At 40.6% G+C, this 13251-nt stretch overlaps 1 protein-coding gene across 1 annotated transcript; it reads right to left on the bottom strand.

Annotated features, from left to right (window-relative positions):
* Positions 1-5443: 5443 nt before the first annotated feature.
* Positions 5444-12843, bottom strand: hsd17b3 (hydroxysteroid (17-beta) dehydrogenase 3). Its single transcript, XM_067231474.1, has 11 exons — positions 12693-12843; positions 7462-7508; positions 7234-7309; positions 7001-7108; positions 6830-6897; positions 6641-6685; positions 6457-6491; positions 6237-6318; positions 6064-6129; positions 5719-5868; positions 5444-5539 (listed from the first exon to the last, which is right to left on the bottom strand). The coding sequence occupies exons 1-11, from the start codon at positions 12841-12843 to the stop codon at positions 5444-5446; spliced, it is 924 nt and encodes a 307-aa protein (XP_067087575.1).
* Between the last annotated feature and the right edge of the window lie 408 nt (positions 12844-13251).

Below are 13251 nucleotides of genomic sequence, written 5' to 3'. Positions count from 1 at the left end.
CACACAGGACTCACTGGTAGAGAAGAAGCTAGAAGGCTTACTAGACCTGTCTTCAATCATGTTGCCTTCAATCGAGCAACCCTCTTCTACTCTGGTCTCGTCAGTGATTCGGTTTAATGCGAAGAAACGTGTTGAGAAAGGCTAGATGTGCTCTGCCAGTGTGGGCGAACCTGAAACCTTAGCATTAGATCAAGGGGGAGAACTTTGAAAGTGAGTAATTAAAAGGTGGTTTGAGCAGTGTGTTTATCCTAGAGTACCTGAGGTCTGGAAAGCCCCATCTGCTTAAAAGAGAGAGAAACCTGTTTGGTTTCTGCTGAACAAAACATGCAGTCTTCCTGAATGTGGCTTGGAGGATAAGTGCACAGCAACCTCATTGCATTAAATAGATATCTTCCTGGAAATTCCCATTATTTCACCTGAACCTTGTGAAGTTTAGTCATGTTTGAAAGGTGTTAGTGTTGAGCAAGCGATTGACTCCCTCACAACAAACAAAGTAAAGAAAGCAGATAACTTGAATTGATGGATTGAAAAACGGGAAAGTATTTGCTGACGTTAGCCAACTGGAGAGCTGGATATTGTACTTTTCAGACCTTTTCAGACCTTTTTGCTCCTGTCTAGTCCTACGTGAGATGCTTTGAGACATGTTATGGTACTGCCCTCTAGAGGTAATGTTTGACAGATCATTTGTTATTTATTTGCTATCACCACATACTACCACTAGATGGTGCCACATACTCAAAACGCGATGCAACTTCTCCACAGTGGTGTGTTCTGAGTACTTCTGTCTGTTGCGCTTGCGAAATATCATTCAAATATAATTCACGGACTCCAAATGAAAACTGGACACATCCTCCAGGGCTGAAGATAAGACTACAGACTAATATGGCCATGCTGCTCCTCATTAAAAATCCCATGACATGCTGTTTTTGGATGCTTTTATATAGGCGTTAGTGGTCCCCTAATACTGTATCTGAAGTCTCTTTCCCGAAATTCAGCCGTGGTGCAGAATTACAGCCACTACGAGCAGTCCCTCAGGACGTGCCGTTTCTGTGTCTGTAAATTTAAATGCTATGAGGAAGAAAGAGGCGGGGCTAACTGTCTCGGGGAAAAAACAATATCGCGCTTGCACGGTAAAAGCAGAGAAAGGGGAGGTAACCTTCCCTATTATGACGTCATAATAGGATTATTTTTAAAACCGAGCGTTTCAGCTTTCATTTTCTCAAAGGCGGAGAAGAATACCCAGGGCTTGGTTTACACCTATCGAAATTTCTAGCCACTGGGGGACCAAAGGCAGGCTAAGATTCATGACCAACCAAGACTGGACAAACTAGCCCTGCTCTCTCTCTCTCTCTCTCTCTCTCTCTCTCTCTCTCTCTCTCTCTCTCTCATGCTCTCTCCCTTGTGACTGGGGATCTGATAATCTGATAGGATTCATGCAAAGCTGCTGACCTCTCAAATGTTAGAGAAAGCACACAAACACATGAACACACCATGGCCAAGATTACCTACAGCAGCAGCAGAGGGAAACCTCCTGTGCTGTAAACAAGAAGAAAGCAACAGCAGCAATTTTTCACTGCTGACCAGTAACTAGCCCAACAGACCCTGAACATCAGCACCAGAATAGCTCTCCTTGGCCACACTGGAACACAAGGTTTGTGTAAGGTTTTGTGATTAAAATATTTTGTCTACTTTCTCTCTCTGGGAATACAGCATAGAAATAGAACATTACAGGTATCATCCCACATGCTGTGATTGACGGACATACAAACCCCCCCTATGCTCCCCTATTAGTTTAGACCTTGAATATGTTGGTTGTCCTTTGGTGTTGGATGTACATTTAGTCATTTAGCAGACGCTCTTATCCAGAGCGACTTACAGTAAGTACAGGGACATTCCCCCAAGGCAAGTAGGGTGAAGTGCCTTGCCCAAGGACACAACGTCAGTTGGCATGACCGGGAAGCAAACTGGCAACCTTCGGATTACTAGCCCGATTCCCTCACCGCTCAGCCACCTGACTCCCTTTGCATGTAGACATGCAGAGCAGTTAATTAATTAATAATACATTATAATAATCAATTAATTGATAATAAATAAATTAATTGATTGATTGATTAATTACATCATACTATAATGCCAGGAATCTGTGTGTGTTCATTTGTATGCGTGTCTGTCTGTGGCTCGATTATCTCGCAAACTGGTTATTGTATGAAGTTTACATTTGGCAATTGTATGGCTCAGGACACAAGGAAGTGCAGTGAAGCGGGTAAAAAAAGAGTGGGCTATATTTGAGGTGATAAAAAATGTGCAGCTTTTTAACAAGCAGATCAGTTAGGGTGTGGAGTGGAGTAGATAATGGAAGCAAGACCGTGTGTAGTAAGTGGAGCCAATAACACAGCCCTTAACTAACTGCTAACCTGGCAAGCTGAAGGAAAGCAAATATTGATATGTTTTCATTTAGTTATATTTGAAAAACCAACGTGGGTATGAACAGAACTTCTGTCAAACTAGATTAGAAGAACTAGCTTCAGCATACTAGTGTAGTGGCCAATTGTGTTTATGGTGTGGGACTTTGAGGCACCGTTTAGAGAATGAGGGTACACATTTGCCAACTATGCTTAAGTGATTACAAAAAATTGTAATTGAGCGTAAACACTGTATTTTCAATGATATGTAGGCAATAAATTGTAGAACATTTTTACAAAATGGGGTGTTTTATGAACATAACACACTAGCTGTGGTGATCATGGTGGGCCTAGTTTAAAGAGAACAAGACAGGCACTGAGCTATTGTAACATCAACTAGGGTTATCAACTTCTCTTAATCATTGGCTGCATCACGGGTGTCACAAGCACGGGCGCTGCACTCTCTTATTAGAATTCCAGGAATGTGTGTATGTCTATTTATCTGTATGTTACCAAATTAACTTTCCGATTTCTAAATCACCAGATGGACTATGGGCACGGGCACTAGTCAATGAAAACCTACTATATTTGTTTTCATGTACAGTGGACTCCAGAATTACTAGACTCCTGACTGGCAATGCACAAACAATGCTAATAATATGAACAATATAATGAAATAAATAAACTCAAAATCAAAGTTTTGTGTGTTTATTCAAGGTCTCACAATTAGTGGCACTATTAAAATTAAACCTGGAATAAAAATGCAATTAATTAAGTTAAGTTTATCTAAGTCTTAAGGAACTTTACTGAGCACGCAATATCCCTTTGTCATCCAACACCATGAAGAAAACAACAGAACTGCCGTTAAAAAGAGGCCGATTTTTTATTTATCGACAGACAAAAAACATTTTTATTATAAATCAAATTGACAAAGCTTTTCCATAGTCAAAGGGTACAGGGAGAAACAATTATAAGTGGCCGCAAATGGCCAACCAACAGTGCATAATTTAACAAACCATAAATCTTCTCTCACAAAAGATGACTTTTCCGAGAAGCATTCTCTTTTTAGGGTCTGTTACGACAATGAACTAGGATCAGTCCTGAACATAAGAACCAACACATCAGTGATAAACAGTGAATCATAGGGAGTGGTCCGTAGATTGTTATGTCTTCATGGAAGGGGAAAGGACTACTACAGAAGCAAGAACAGCATGCAGGCATGCACTTAACAAGCTTTTAACGGTAACTTTACCCGTGGGTGGGCAAGTACAAGCGGGTGACATTCAACTCTACTGTTCATTTGATTTATTTCTCAAGAATACTGAAGAGCCATATCATTTACTGCATCCAAAAACATACAAGTTCACTACGGGTCATTGTATTTGACCTTGTTTCTTTGAAGCCTGACCTGTAAAATAATAATGCTCTGATTCTTGTGGGAATTGTTTTGTGATGGAAATTGGAAAACGTGGTATTGGGTCAAAGTTCAAACTATGAACCTTTTAACCGAACACAATTTGCCCTTCTACCAGACACAACTGACATGAATGTGACTCGTAATGAAAAATGTAAGTCAATCTACAATCATCAGATCTACAATGGGTTGTTTAAAAAACAGCTTTAGACCTACAGTATCCTTGATTAGCCATCTATTGTAAAGCGCAGAGCACGCAGCCAGCTTCATGTTCATGTGTGAAACTATAAATAAGGAGCCATACTACAAATAGGAGTTCTGAATACCTGTGAGGTTTTATGTGACATTGCAGATTATGTATAGAGATTTGCCTGTACGGCTGATCCTATTTTTTGCTATAATGGTGGTATATAACCAGTGGTTTAGACAGATTGAATATTTCTGGGTGTTTAGTATATCTATGTCAGAAGAATTTGACCACCTTCATACTCACTATCATGGAGTAAGGTAAAGGAAAAATTTCGATTGTGAAGATACATTATATATATTGTCCTCCACAACTGGAACATTGGTATTGTTTTTCTTTGGCCATTATATTTCCCAGTTTCTCCTCCTGCATTGAGATCTATAGCCAATCTCTGGAGGATCAGTGTGCTCAGTATGACTGGAGATGGGACCAACAGATGGATCAGGTTGGGGTCAGAATCCTCTCTCCTACCCCACTTGTGTCCCTGCAGGGATGACTGTAAGTGGGTGACTGGTACCAAGCGGGGACAGCTGGCAACTCTCATGTTACTGCAGTTCATCTTCCAGATGTAGTCATCTCCAACTTGATGACACCAAATTGAAACGTTATTTTCTAACTGTATGCATTTAAACATGACCTATATGAGCACACACACTTTGCATTGAAGGCCAAAGGTTTATTGTTAATCGTCTGTGACGCTATTATTTCTAAATATTCTCCTACTTATCAAGTGAACCCCCTTTCAAACACTTCAGTGAGACATGTTCACAAGTAGCAAACCTAAAGGATAACCTGACTTTGGTCAATGGTACAATTATTTTGATTGTGTTTTCATAAGTAAGTTCGACATGTCAATCAGTATTTATAACAGAAACCAGTGTCAGAAATGTAGAGAAGTATGAGCAGTGATCTACCATTTTGAGATGTGGATAACCTAGTCTTAGGCCTCTTTCACCATGGTCAGCCTTTATTTACTCAGGTGAGCTTTGACTACTCACTTGAAGCCTGAGGCAGTAATTTCAGCAAGCCGCCCAGTCTCAACTGTTTCATGTACACTAGTGTGACCACAAATGGTAGCAGGTACTATGGCTCAAAAGTTCAGCGAGTGGAAGAGCTCCTGTATAAAAACATAGCTGATACCACCGTGAAATACTGATCCCTGGTGGTGGTTACCAGACCTGGTACGCATGCCTAACCGCCGAGGCACCGGGATGCCCCCACTGGATTTATAGTTGCCACCTAATTAATACCTACTAATGTAACCATGAATACTGACTACCATTTAACTTTTCTCAGGGGTTTAATCTGACGTTAATCTTATTTACAAACATACAGCCATGAGGAGGATATGCACAAGCCTAACTGTAGGTCACATGCGACCTATGACCCAACCCTCTTCTTCACATACTCCAATAGGCTGTCCTGCATGATCTCACTGTGGAGGATTTGTAAAGGAGCATTCTTTACCAGCCAGCCCTGCACATACACATAAAGAAACAGACACAAGTACACACACACACACACAAGCGCAAAAACACACAAACACACAAGCAAACAACATGTTGAATCAGGTTAGGATTTATAAACTGTTCATGTTAACCACATCATAGTGCAGTACAGAACAGCAGACCTGGGTGTCACATAGTGTATTTTACCAGGACAGTGTGGCGAATGCTTCCATGGGTCTTGTCTCCAGAAGTCAGGTACTGAAGGGACGTCCTGACAAAGTCCCTTGCTGTCAGAGTTACAAAGTTAGGCTTCTGGTAGCCTGTCATGGCTGTGGACACTCCGAATGGGGCCACTGTCTGATGTAAATAAATGAAACAAAGGTCCTGAAAATCTACTACTATACAATACAATAATATATTTGTCATGATCATAACACAGACAATAGAACCAGGACAAAGTCTTTAGTCGTTATCAGTATGAAAAGTATTTTTTTTCAAATGGTGTGAGGGAATCTGAACAGGGTTGAACAAGGTTGTGAGGAGACAATATACCTGTATCAAGATTCCTTTGGCTTTGTATTCAGCCTGTAGACCCTGAGAGACTCTCTCCACAAACAACTGCAACAACACAGAGACAGACGCACTCACACGTCAGGTTTGAAGCCTAGAGTAGCTGTTTCGAGATCTCCGTCTGTTGTTTGAAGTTTTGAGTGGGGAGTACTAGCCTTTGATGCACAGTACATGGTGTACAGGGGGGAGGGAACTGTGGCGACCCCAGAAGAAATGTTCACTATCATTCCCTTTCCTCTGTGGACACGGACATTCAAACACAGACGGACACAAAAACAGGCATGAGCATCAGGACAGAGCAACCTGTGTTTCCTACCAATGGATTGGCTAAGCTCAAATTAAATTGCTTCTGACAAGCATTATGAGGAGAAAAACCTGTGCTCCATGCCTGGAAGGATGATCTGGCTCATCTGTGTAGAGAATACAAAACACAGACATTTGAAATGTGTGGACGGGAACCTAAACACAGCTGTTGGATTTGATTAAAAACAACTTGTGAAGTGAAACATGTGAAGTGAAACAAACTGTAACGTTTTTACTTTGAGATCAATCTTCCTACCTGGACCATGGCTTTTACATTGCAGTTGATGACTCTAGTGATTCCCTACAAAGGAAAAGAGTCAGTCTCTACGTTAGGTCTCGAAGTGAAGGACATGTAGGGCTAAGAGGGTCAGGGTAGGGGGGTGAAGTAAGGTGGACTTGTAATGCATGACAACATTTGTTATGCTGTACAAGTGTCTCCTCTCACCTGTTCCAAGTCTTTCGTCTGGAGGAACTTGCAGGGGAGATGACTGGGCAGGACACCCACGTTGTTCACTGAATGAGTTGATTAAACGGTGAGTAGGTCACACTGGTGAATTGATTTGAATCAACTTTGGTAGGCTTTTTACATGTATATTTAGGTATGCTATTCATTGACCTAAAACTCCAATGTTGAGGTTCTTCAGCTTCTCCTTGAGACCTTCATATATGCTATCCTCAGTGAAGTCTGCAACCAGGACATTAACCTTCTGTCCTGTGTTTTTTTCTGTGAGCCCAAAAAAAACTGTTCAGCAGGTTTTATAGTTACAGTCTTGAAAGACAGGACATATATTTATAACACTATGGTATGATAATGAAAGAAGCATATAAGCTGAAATAGGATTCAGTCACCTATCTCGTTGGCAACATGATCCAGTTTGTCCTTGGTTCTGCTCAGAATGACTATGTTCATACCTCGGCTGGCTAGCTGGTGGAGGTCAAAGATCAGGTCAACAGCAGATAACATATCTTTATTTACGCTTTATTGGTTATTTCCCTATTGAAAAATATGGCAAATGTTTTATTTTGAAGTGATTAAATTAACATTAAATGAAAGGTTACATTCGCCATCTAGATTACCTCAAAAGCATAGGCTCTTCCTATGCCATCTGATGCACCAGTGACCACTGCATGAGAGAGACAGACAGACAGAAAGACAAACAGAAAAGCTGTCAGATATACTGTATATGTCCCATTCAGTCCGAATCCAGATCTCTGCAGTGCCCATTCTTGGTACACGAGTCACTGATAGTCCAAAGCTCAGCTGATCACTGTGACCTCTCTTCTCCTGCAGTCAATCAAAACCCTTTTAGGCTTCTGCTATCGCACTTTCTAGCACAGTGTACTCGCACACACAGTCTGTCCCTATGCTCTGATAAAGAAGGTGGCAAAAATGTCTGTCTGTCTGTCAAACGTGTTACAATGTGATTATTCCCTGTCCCTAAGTCATTTAAAGGTCTCAGTCTTTGCATTGCTGTTCCAATCTGACATTCAGGTATTATGTTTGTGTCTGACCACTCTCTGGTGCCAGGCAAGTGTAAACACAAAATGTTTGACTTTAACAGCAAGCCAGACAAAATTGTGTTTGTGTTTGTCTCAAATTACGTTACACTTGGTGCATGTTCTATTTCTCCCAGTGTTTCCCATTGTGAAGCAACACAATTACACATGCACCAGGACACACAGGCGGATACACACATACAAGCATACCAAACACACAAAACGGACTAAACAGACTGAAAATACAACAACACCATCCACAGAAAACCAAACATTTCCATTCCCCGGCCAAGCCAGCTAGAATCGGTAAGATACTGTTGTTCATGGCATTCATTTTAGAGCTGTGGACTTTGCCTGCAAGGTATTCAGTCTGACCTTCTCTGTCATTCTCAGTGGCCTGAGAGGCATGTTTGTTAGGACTCCTTTGAGTCCACTCATTGTAATTCTTCCTCACCATCGCCAGCATCTTTAGCATGGTTTGGGTCAAAGAGCCACAGTGAGAAGAGATGGGAAGAACATTCTAGCTACTGCAACACTGCTAACACGAGAGGCATGGCACGCTGCAGAGATACACACCACATAGACACATGCACATAGACACACTGATGCAGAACCACGCACACACGGATAACCCCCACCCCTTCATCACACACACACACACACACACAAACACACACACACAGAAACCGAAACGCCCACTCTCCCAAACAACCCATCCCACCTACTTCTTAGGATACTTGATAATGAAAGGGAACATTCTGAAAGGGAAAACAAAGTCATGTCCATTTGGTTTCCAATGGGTCGGAGAGAATACTTACTGTCCCAGAACATACTGTTCTAATTGGCTTTTTTTTCTTCTTTTCTGTCCTGTCCTGGAATGGAATGGAATGGAAGAGAAGCTTGGGAAAAAGGTTGGCTCTGCATTGATGGTCCTTTATGTGGAAAGAGACACCCTGCCAGCAGTGTGGGAGGCTGGGGAGCCACGACAGAAGATCCAATAAGACAAGAAAGGTGTCGGACACCAGAGCGGAGCTGAAGAGATCATGTACGAAGTGTGTGTATTTAGTGGTGTATGTGTTTTCTCAAAGCTTAGGTACACCTACAGTATCTGTTTTTTTTTATATCTGTTTGCCTTTTCACCGAGTTCAAGTAGTCCTTCTGCGTGAAAAGCCTGATGTGAATGTTCCCAGGGGCTGCTGTGCCAGAGGATGATATGGTCGATCGGGGAAATGATGACCATGTGTGGTTGCAATGAGTCACAGCATCACTGTGAGAGAGAATGCTATTTGTGTATAAGTTGTGACCTGTCCTTGAAGAAAACATATCAAAATGATATTGGCATCACACAAATAAAATGACGACGAGTTACCCACTCTCCTCATCTCTCTCTCCGAGATTCTTTCATAAACTTGTAAAATTGATTTCCTGGACTCCTGGATAGGTTAATGTTACAATGACAAGCTGAACTTATAAATCTCGAGGAAATTGAAAATTTAATACAAACTAGAGAGGATACAATTTCTGGGGAAATTGTAGGGTGTGCTTGCTTGCGTCGGTTGCACAGGGGTCTGTATATTTTATATAAAAATGCATCGGGCCTACTTATTATTTATAAAGATTACATAGATTTAAAAGCATCTTTTTTTTGCTGCTCATTTACAACTCAAAATACGAGTGAAGTGTAGAATGAAATATGACGTCTTCTCATTTCCCCTGCAAGAGGCAGCTGACAGGCTGAATCAAAACGAATACATTTGGCAGACCGGTGTACAAATGGACCTAATCTCTATGACTTAAACGTCCTTTTAAGTTGTCCCTTCTCGTGATATTTTCAGGCATTTAGCCTACTCATATTGCATTCATTCATTAATAAAGAACCCCCTTTGAAGATTATTCTACGACTTTACCGGCAGAAGATAGAATCGCGATTCAAACAGTACCATCTGCTAACTGAAAATATGCCCCCAAAAACGTAAATAAGCTTGACATTTATTTAGTGGAAAATAGCTCATTCATAAAAAGCTCACTGGTAGCGATCATTGTCAGTAACAACTCAAAATGCGATATAGCCCTGTGTGGAGAAGCTGCCCGGTAAATTCTACTACTACAGTACAGTACTACTAGTAGACTACTGCTGTGTTCGTCTTGATAGCGATTGCGTTGGTTGAATTCGATTAAACGTTCCGTTGTACGGTTTAGGCTGAAATTAATTATTTTCATGAACAGATTGACAAAGTTTAGGCTGTGGCAATGAAGTTCAGGTTAGTAGTCAGATAGTTTCCCTACTGAAAGACTTTTGAGTAAGGGGAGTGCCGAACATGTTCTGTTGCCGTTTGACTTAAACAGCTGAGGAGTTGTTGTTAGCTACTCACACTAGTGTCTCGGGTACAGTAGGCTACAGCGTTGCAGTGAGCTACACTGGTTTGAAACCACAGGTAATGGTAATTTCACCAACAAATCGTTTACTAATGTCAGAATAAATCCTACAACGAAAATGTATATGTGAGGAATGTTTATTTTAACGATTGAAAACAGATACATCATAGACCACTGTAGTATGTGTTGCCCGGGCAACACAGGCTAATGTCATGATGCTAATATGTCAGTGAAATAGTAGACTACTGTTTCCGAAAGTAGATGTACTTCCTTAATAATATCAGCTTATATTGTACATTACACATCACAATTGTGTGTCATATCACAAAGTAAAATGAGTAAATATTTATCACCCTGGCCTCTTTGTTTGTGGCGTTTCTGCAGCTGCCTTGCAGTAAAGCTATAGTTAGCCTAGCTATCCCCCAAGTTAACAGATGCCAAACGAATGTTCTGCCAAAGGTAGTCACGCGTGTTTTCGTGACATTATTGCAGACCGGTGTAAAAATTGACCTAATCTCTATGATTTAAACGTCATTTTAAGTTTTTCTCTTCTCATGATATTTTCAGGCATTTAGCCTACTCATATTGCATTCATTCATGAATAAACAACCCCTTTGAAGATTATTCTACGACGTTACCCGGCAGTAGAAGATGGAATCGCAATTCAAACGGTACCATCTGCTAACTGAAAATATGCCCCCCAAAACGTAAATAAGCTTGACATTTATTTAGTGGAAAATTGCTCATTCATAAAAAGCTCACTGGTAGCGATCATTGTCAGTAACAACGCAAAATGCGATATAGCCCTGTGTTGAGAAGCTGCCCCGGTAAATTGTACTACTACGGTACAGTACTAGGCTACTGCTGTGTTCGTCTTGGTAGCGATTGCGTTGGTTGAATTGGATTTAACGTTCCGTTGTACGGTTTAGGCTGAAATTAATTATTTTCATGAACAGATTGACAACGTTTAGGCTGTGGCAATGAAGTTCAGGTTAGTAGTTAGATAGACTTTTGATTTAAGTAAGGGGAGTGCCGAACATTTTCTGTCGCCGTTTGACTTCCTAAACAGCTGTGTACTGTAGCTAGATGTTTTTGTAGTGTGTCTCGCGTAAGCTACAGCGTTGCAGTGAGCTACACTGGTTTGAAACCACAGGTAATGGTAATTTCACCAACAAATCGGTTTCTAATGTCAGAATAAATCCTACAACGAAAATGTATATGTGAGGAATGTTTATTTTAACGATTGAAAACAGATAACGCTACATCATAGACCACTGTAGTATGTGTTGCCCGGGAAACACAGGCTAATGTCATGATGCTAATACTTCAGTGAAATAGTAGACTACTGTTTCCGAAAGTAGATGTACTTCCTTAATAATATCAGCTTATATTGTACATTACACATCACAATTGTGTGTCATATCACAAAGTAAAATGAGTAAATAGTTATCACCCTGGCCTCTTTTCTTGTGGCGTTTCTGCAGCTGCCTTGCAGTAAAGCTATAGTTAGCCTAGCTATCCCCCAAGTTAACAGATGCTAAACGAATGTTCTGGCAAAGGTAGTCACGCGTGTTTCGTGACGTTAGTGACGCAGTGACGTTAGTAACGTCAGTGACTGTGGCTAGCAAATTAGCCACCGTTAGCTTCACTTTTCGCCACAAAAACTTAATTTAAGCTTAAACCATGCAACGGAACGTAAATTCCAATAGAAGCAACTCAATCGCTACCAAGACGAAACTTTTGACACCTACGTTGTCTATGTAGGCCAAGTATTTACTGAGTTTTAGGGGGGCAAAAAGAAATAAAAATAATAATAATAATAATATATATGTGAGAGAACAAAGGTTGTGCTCTCGCCGAAGGCTTGAGCACACCCAATTAATTCCTCGCCATATTGATTCTGATAGAGCCAAAAGTTGCTGCATTTAATTACAAACAAAGGACTACCCATGCACAGGCAATTTGTTATTTAAATAATAGTAACTTTTACTATGTTTTGGTTAGAAGATAAGGTTCTTAATCTCCAGGTGTGGAAATTGGGTGTTACAGCAGCAGTAATATAAAACAATGTAAAACAATATCAATATTAACATGTAAACAATGTGACGAGGGAAGGCTTTGGGGGATGACATTGGCTTAGGCTGGGGGGTCTTAGGCGCTGTTGTACAGCCTGATGAATTTCGGCACAAAGGAATGCTTGAAATACTCTGTCTTGCACCAGAAAAAATACAGTTTGTGCATGTGGACTGAGTCTTTGTACTGTAAAATATTTGAGCTATTTTATTTGGATTATAAATGACACACACACACACACACAAACACACACACATACCCATATGGATCAAGAGGTTGAAGTTCCCCCTTGTACGTTACCTCGGATAAATGTGTCTTAAGCTAAATTATTGTTTCATGCACACACATCGGATTCAGCTTACCTGCCCACTCTCCCATGGAGGTGAAGAAAGACTTGGGCTGTGGGAACCAAATTCTGGGGTAAAACATCCTGGCAAAGAGCAGTAATTTCACTCCATAAAATAAAACAACAGCGAAACCAAGCGAGACAAAGAACAACCCAATGAAATCCATGGTCTTTTGTAAGTGCTTCACCGAGTGCCTATTTTATTACCCACTGTGTCTCTCTGCTCCTACCAGACAAGTGAAATCCAAGTTCATTCTGGAGAATTATAAACTAGGCCACTCCCATCTATTTCTCACACAACAGAAACACGCACACACACCATGGAGTATAACAGATAATTGGAAGAACAAAAGCTAACCATACAGAATAAATGAAGGAAGTCTAAAATTGTATTTTAACTACAAGCAAAGACAACGTTTTTATCTATTAAGTGCTGGCTAAATTGAGATATTTCAATGATTTAATTCAGGTACAAAGTACAGTTTCAAAGCTATAAGACTAAAAGAGCCTTTTCTCCACAGAAAACATTACACTATTCTTCAAATTAACTGAAAAAGCTACTATACTGGACTTTG

This window comes from Osmerus mordax, chromosome 28 (assembly GCF_038355195.1).
Source record: "Osmerus mordax isolate fOsmMor3 chromosome 28, fOsmMor3.pri, whole genome shotgun sequence".
NCBI classification, from domain to species: Eukaryota; Metazoa; Chordata; class Actinopteri; order Osmeriformes; family Osmeridae; genus Osmerus; species Osmerus mordax.
This window is presented reverse-complemented; position numbering and strand designations above follow the sequence as displayed.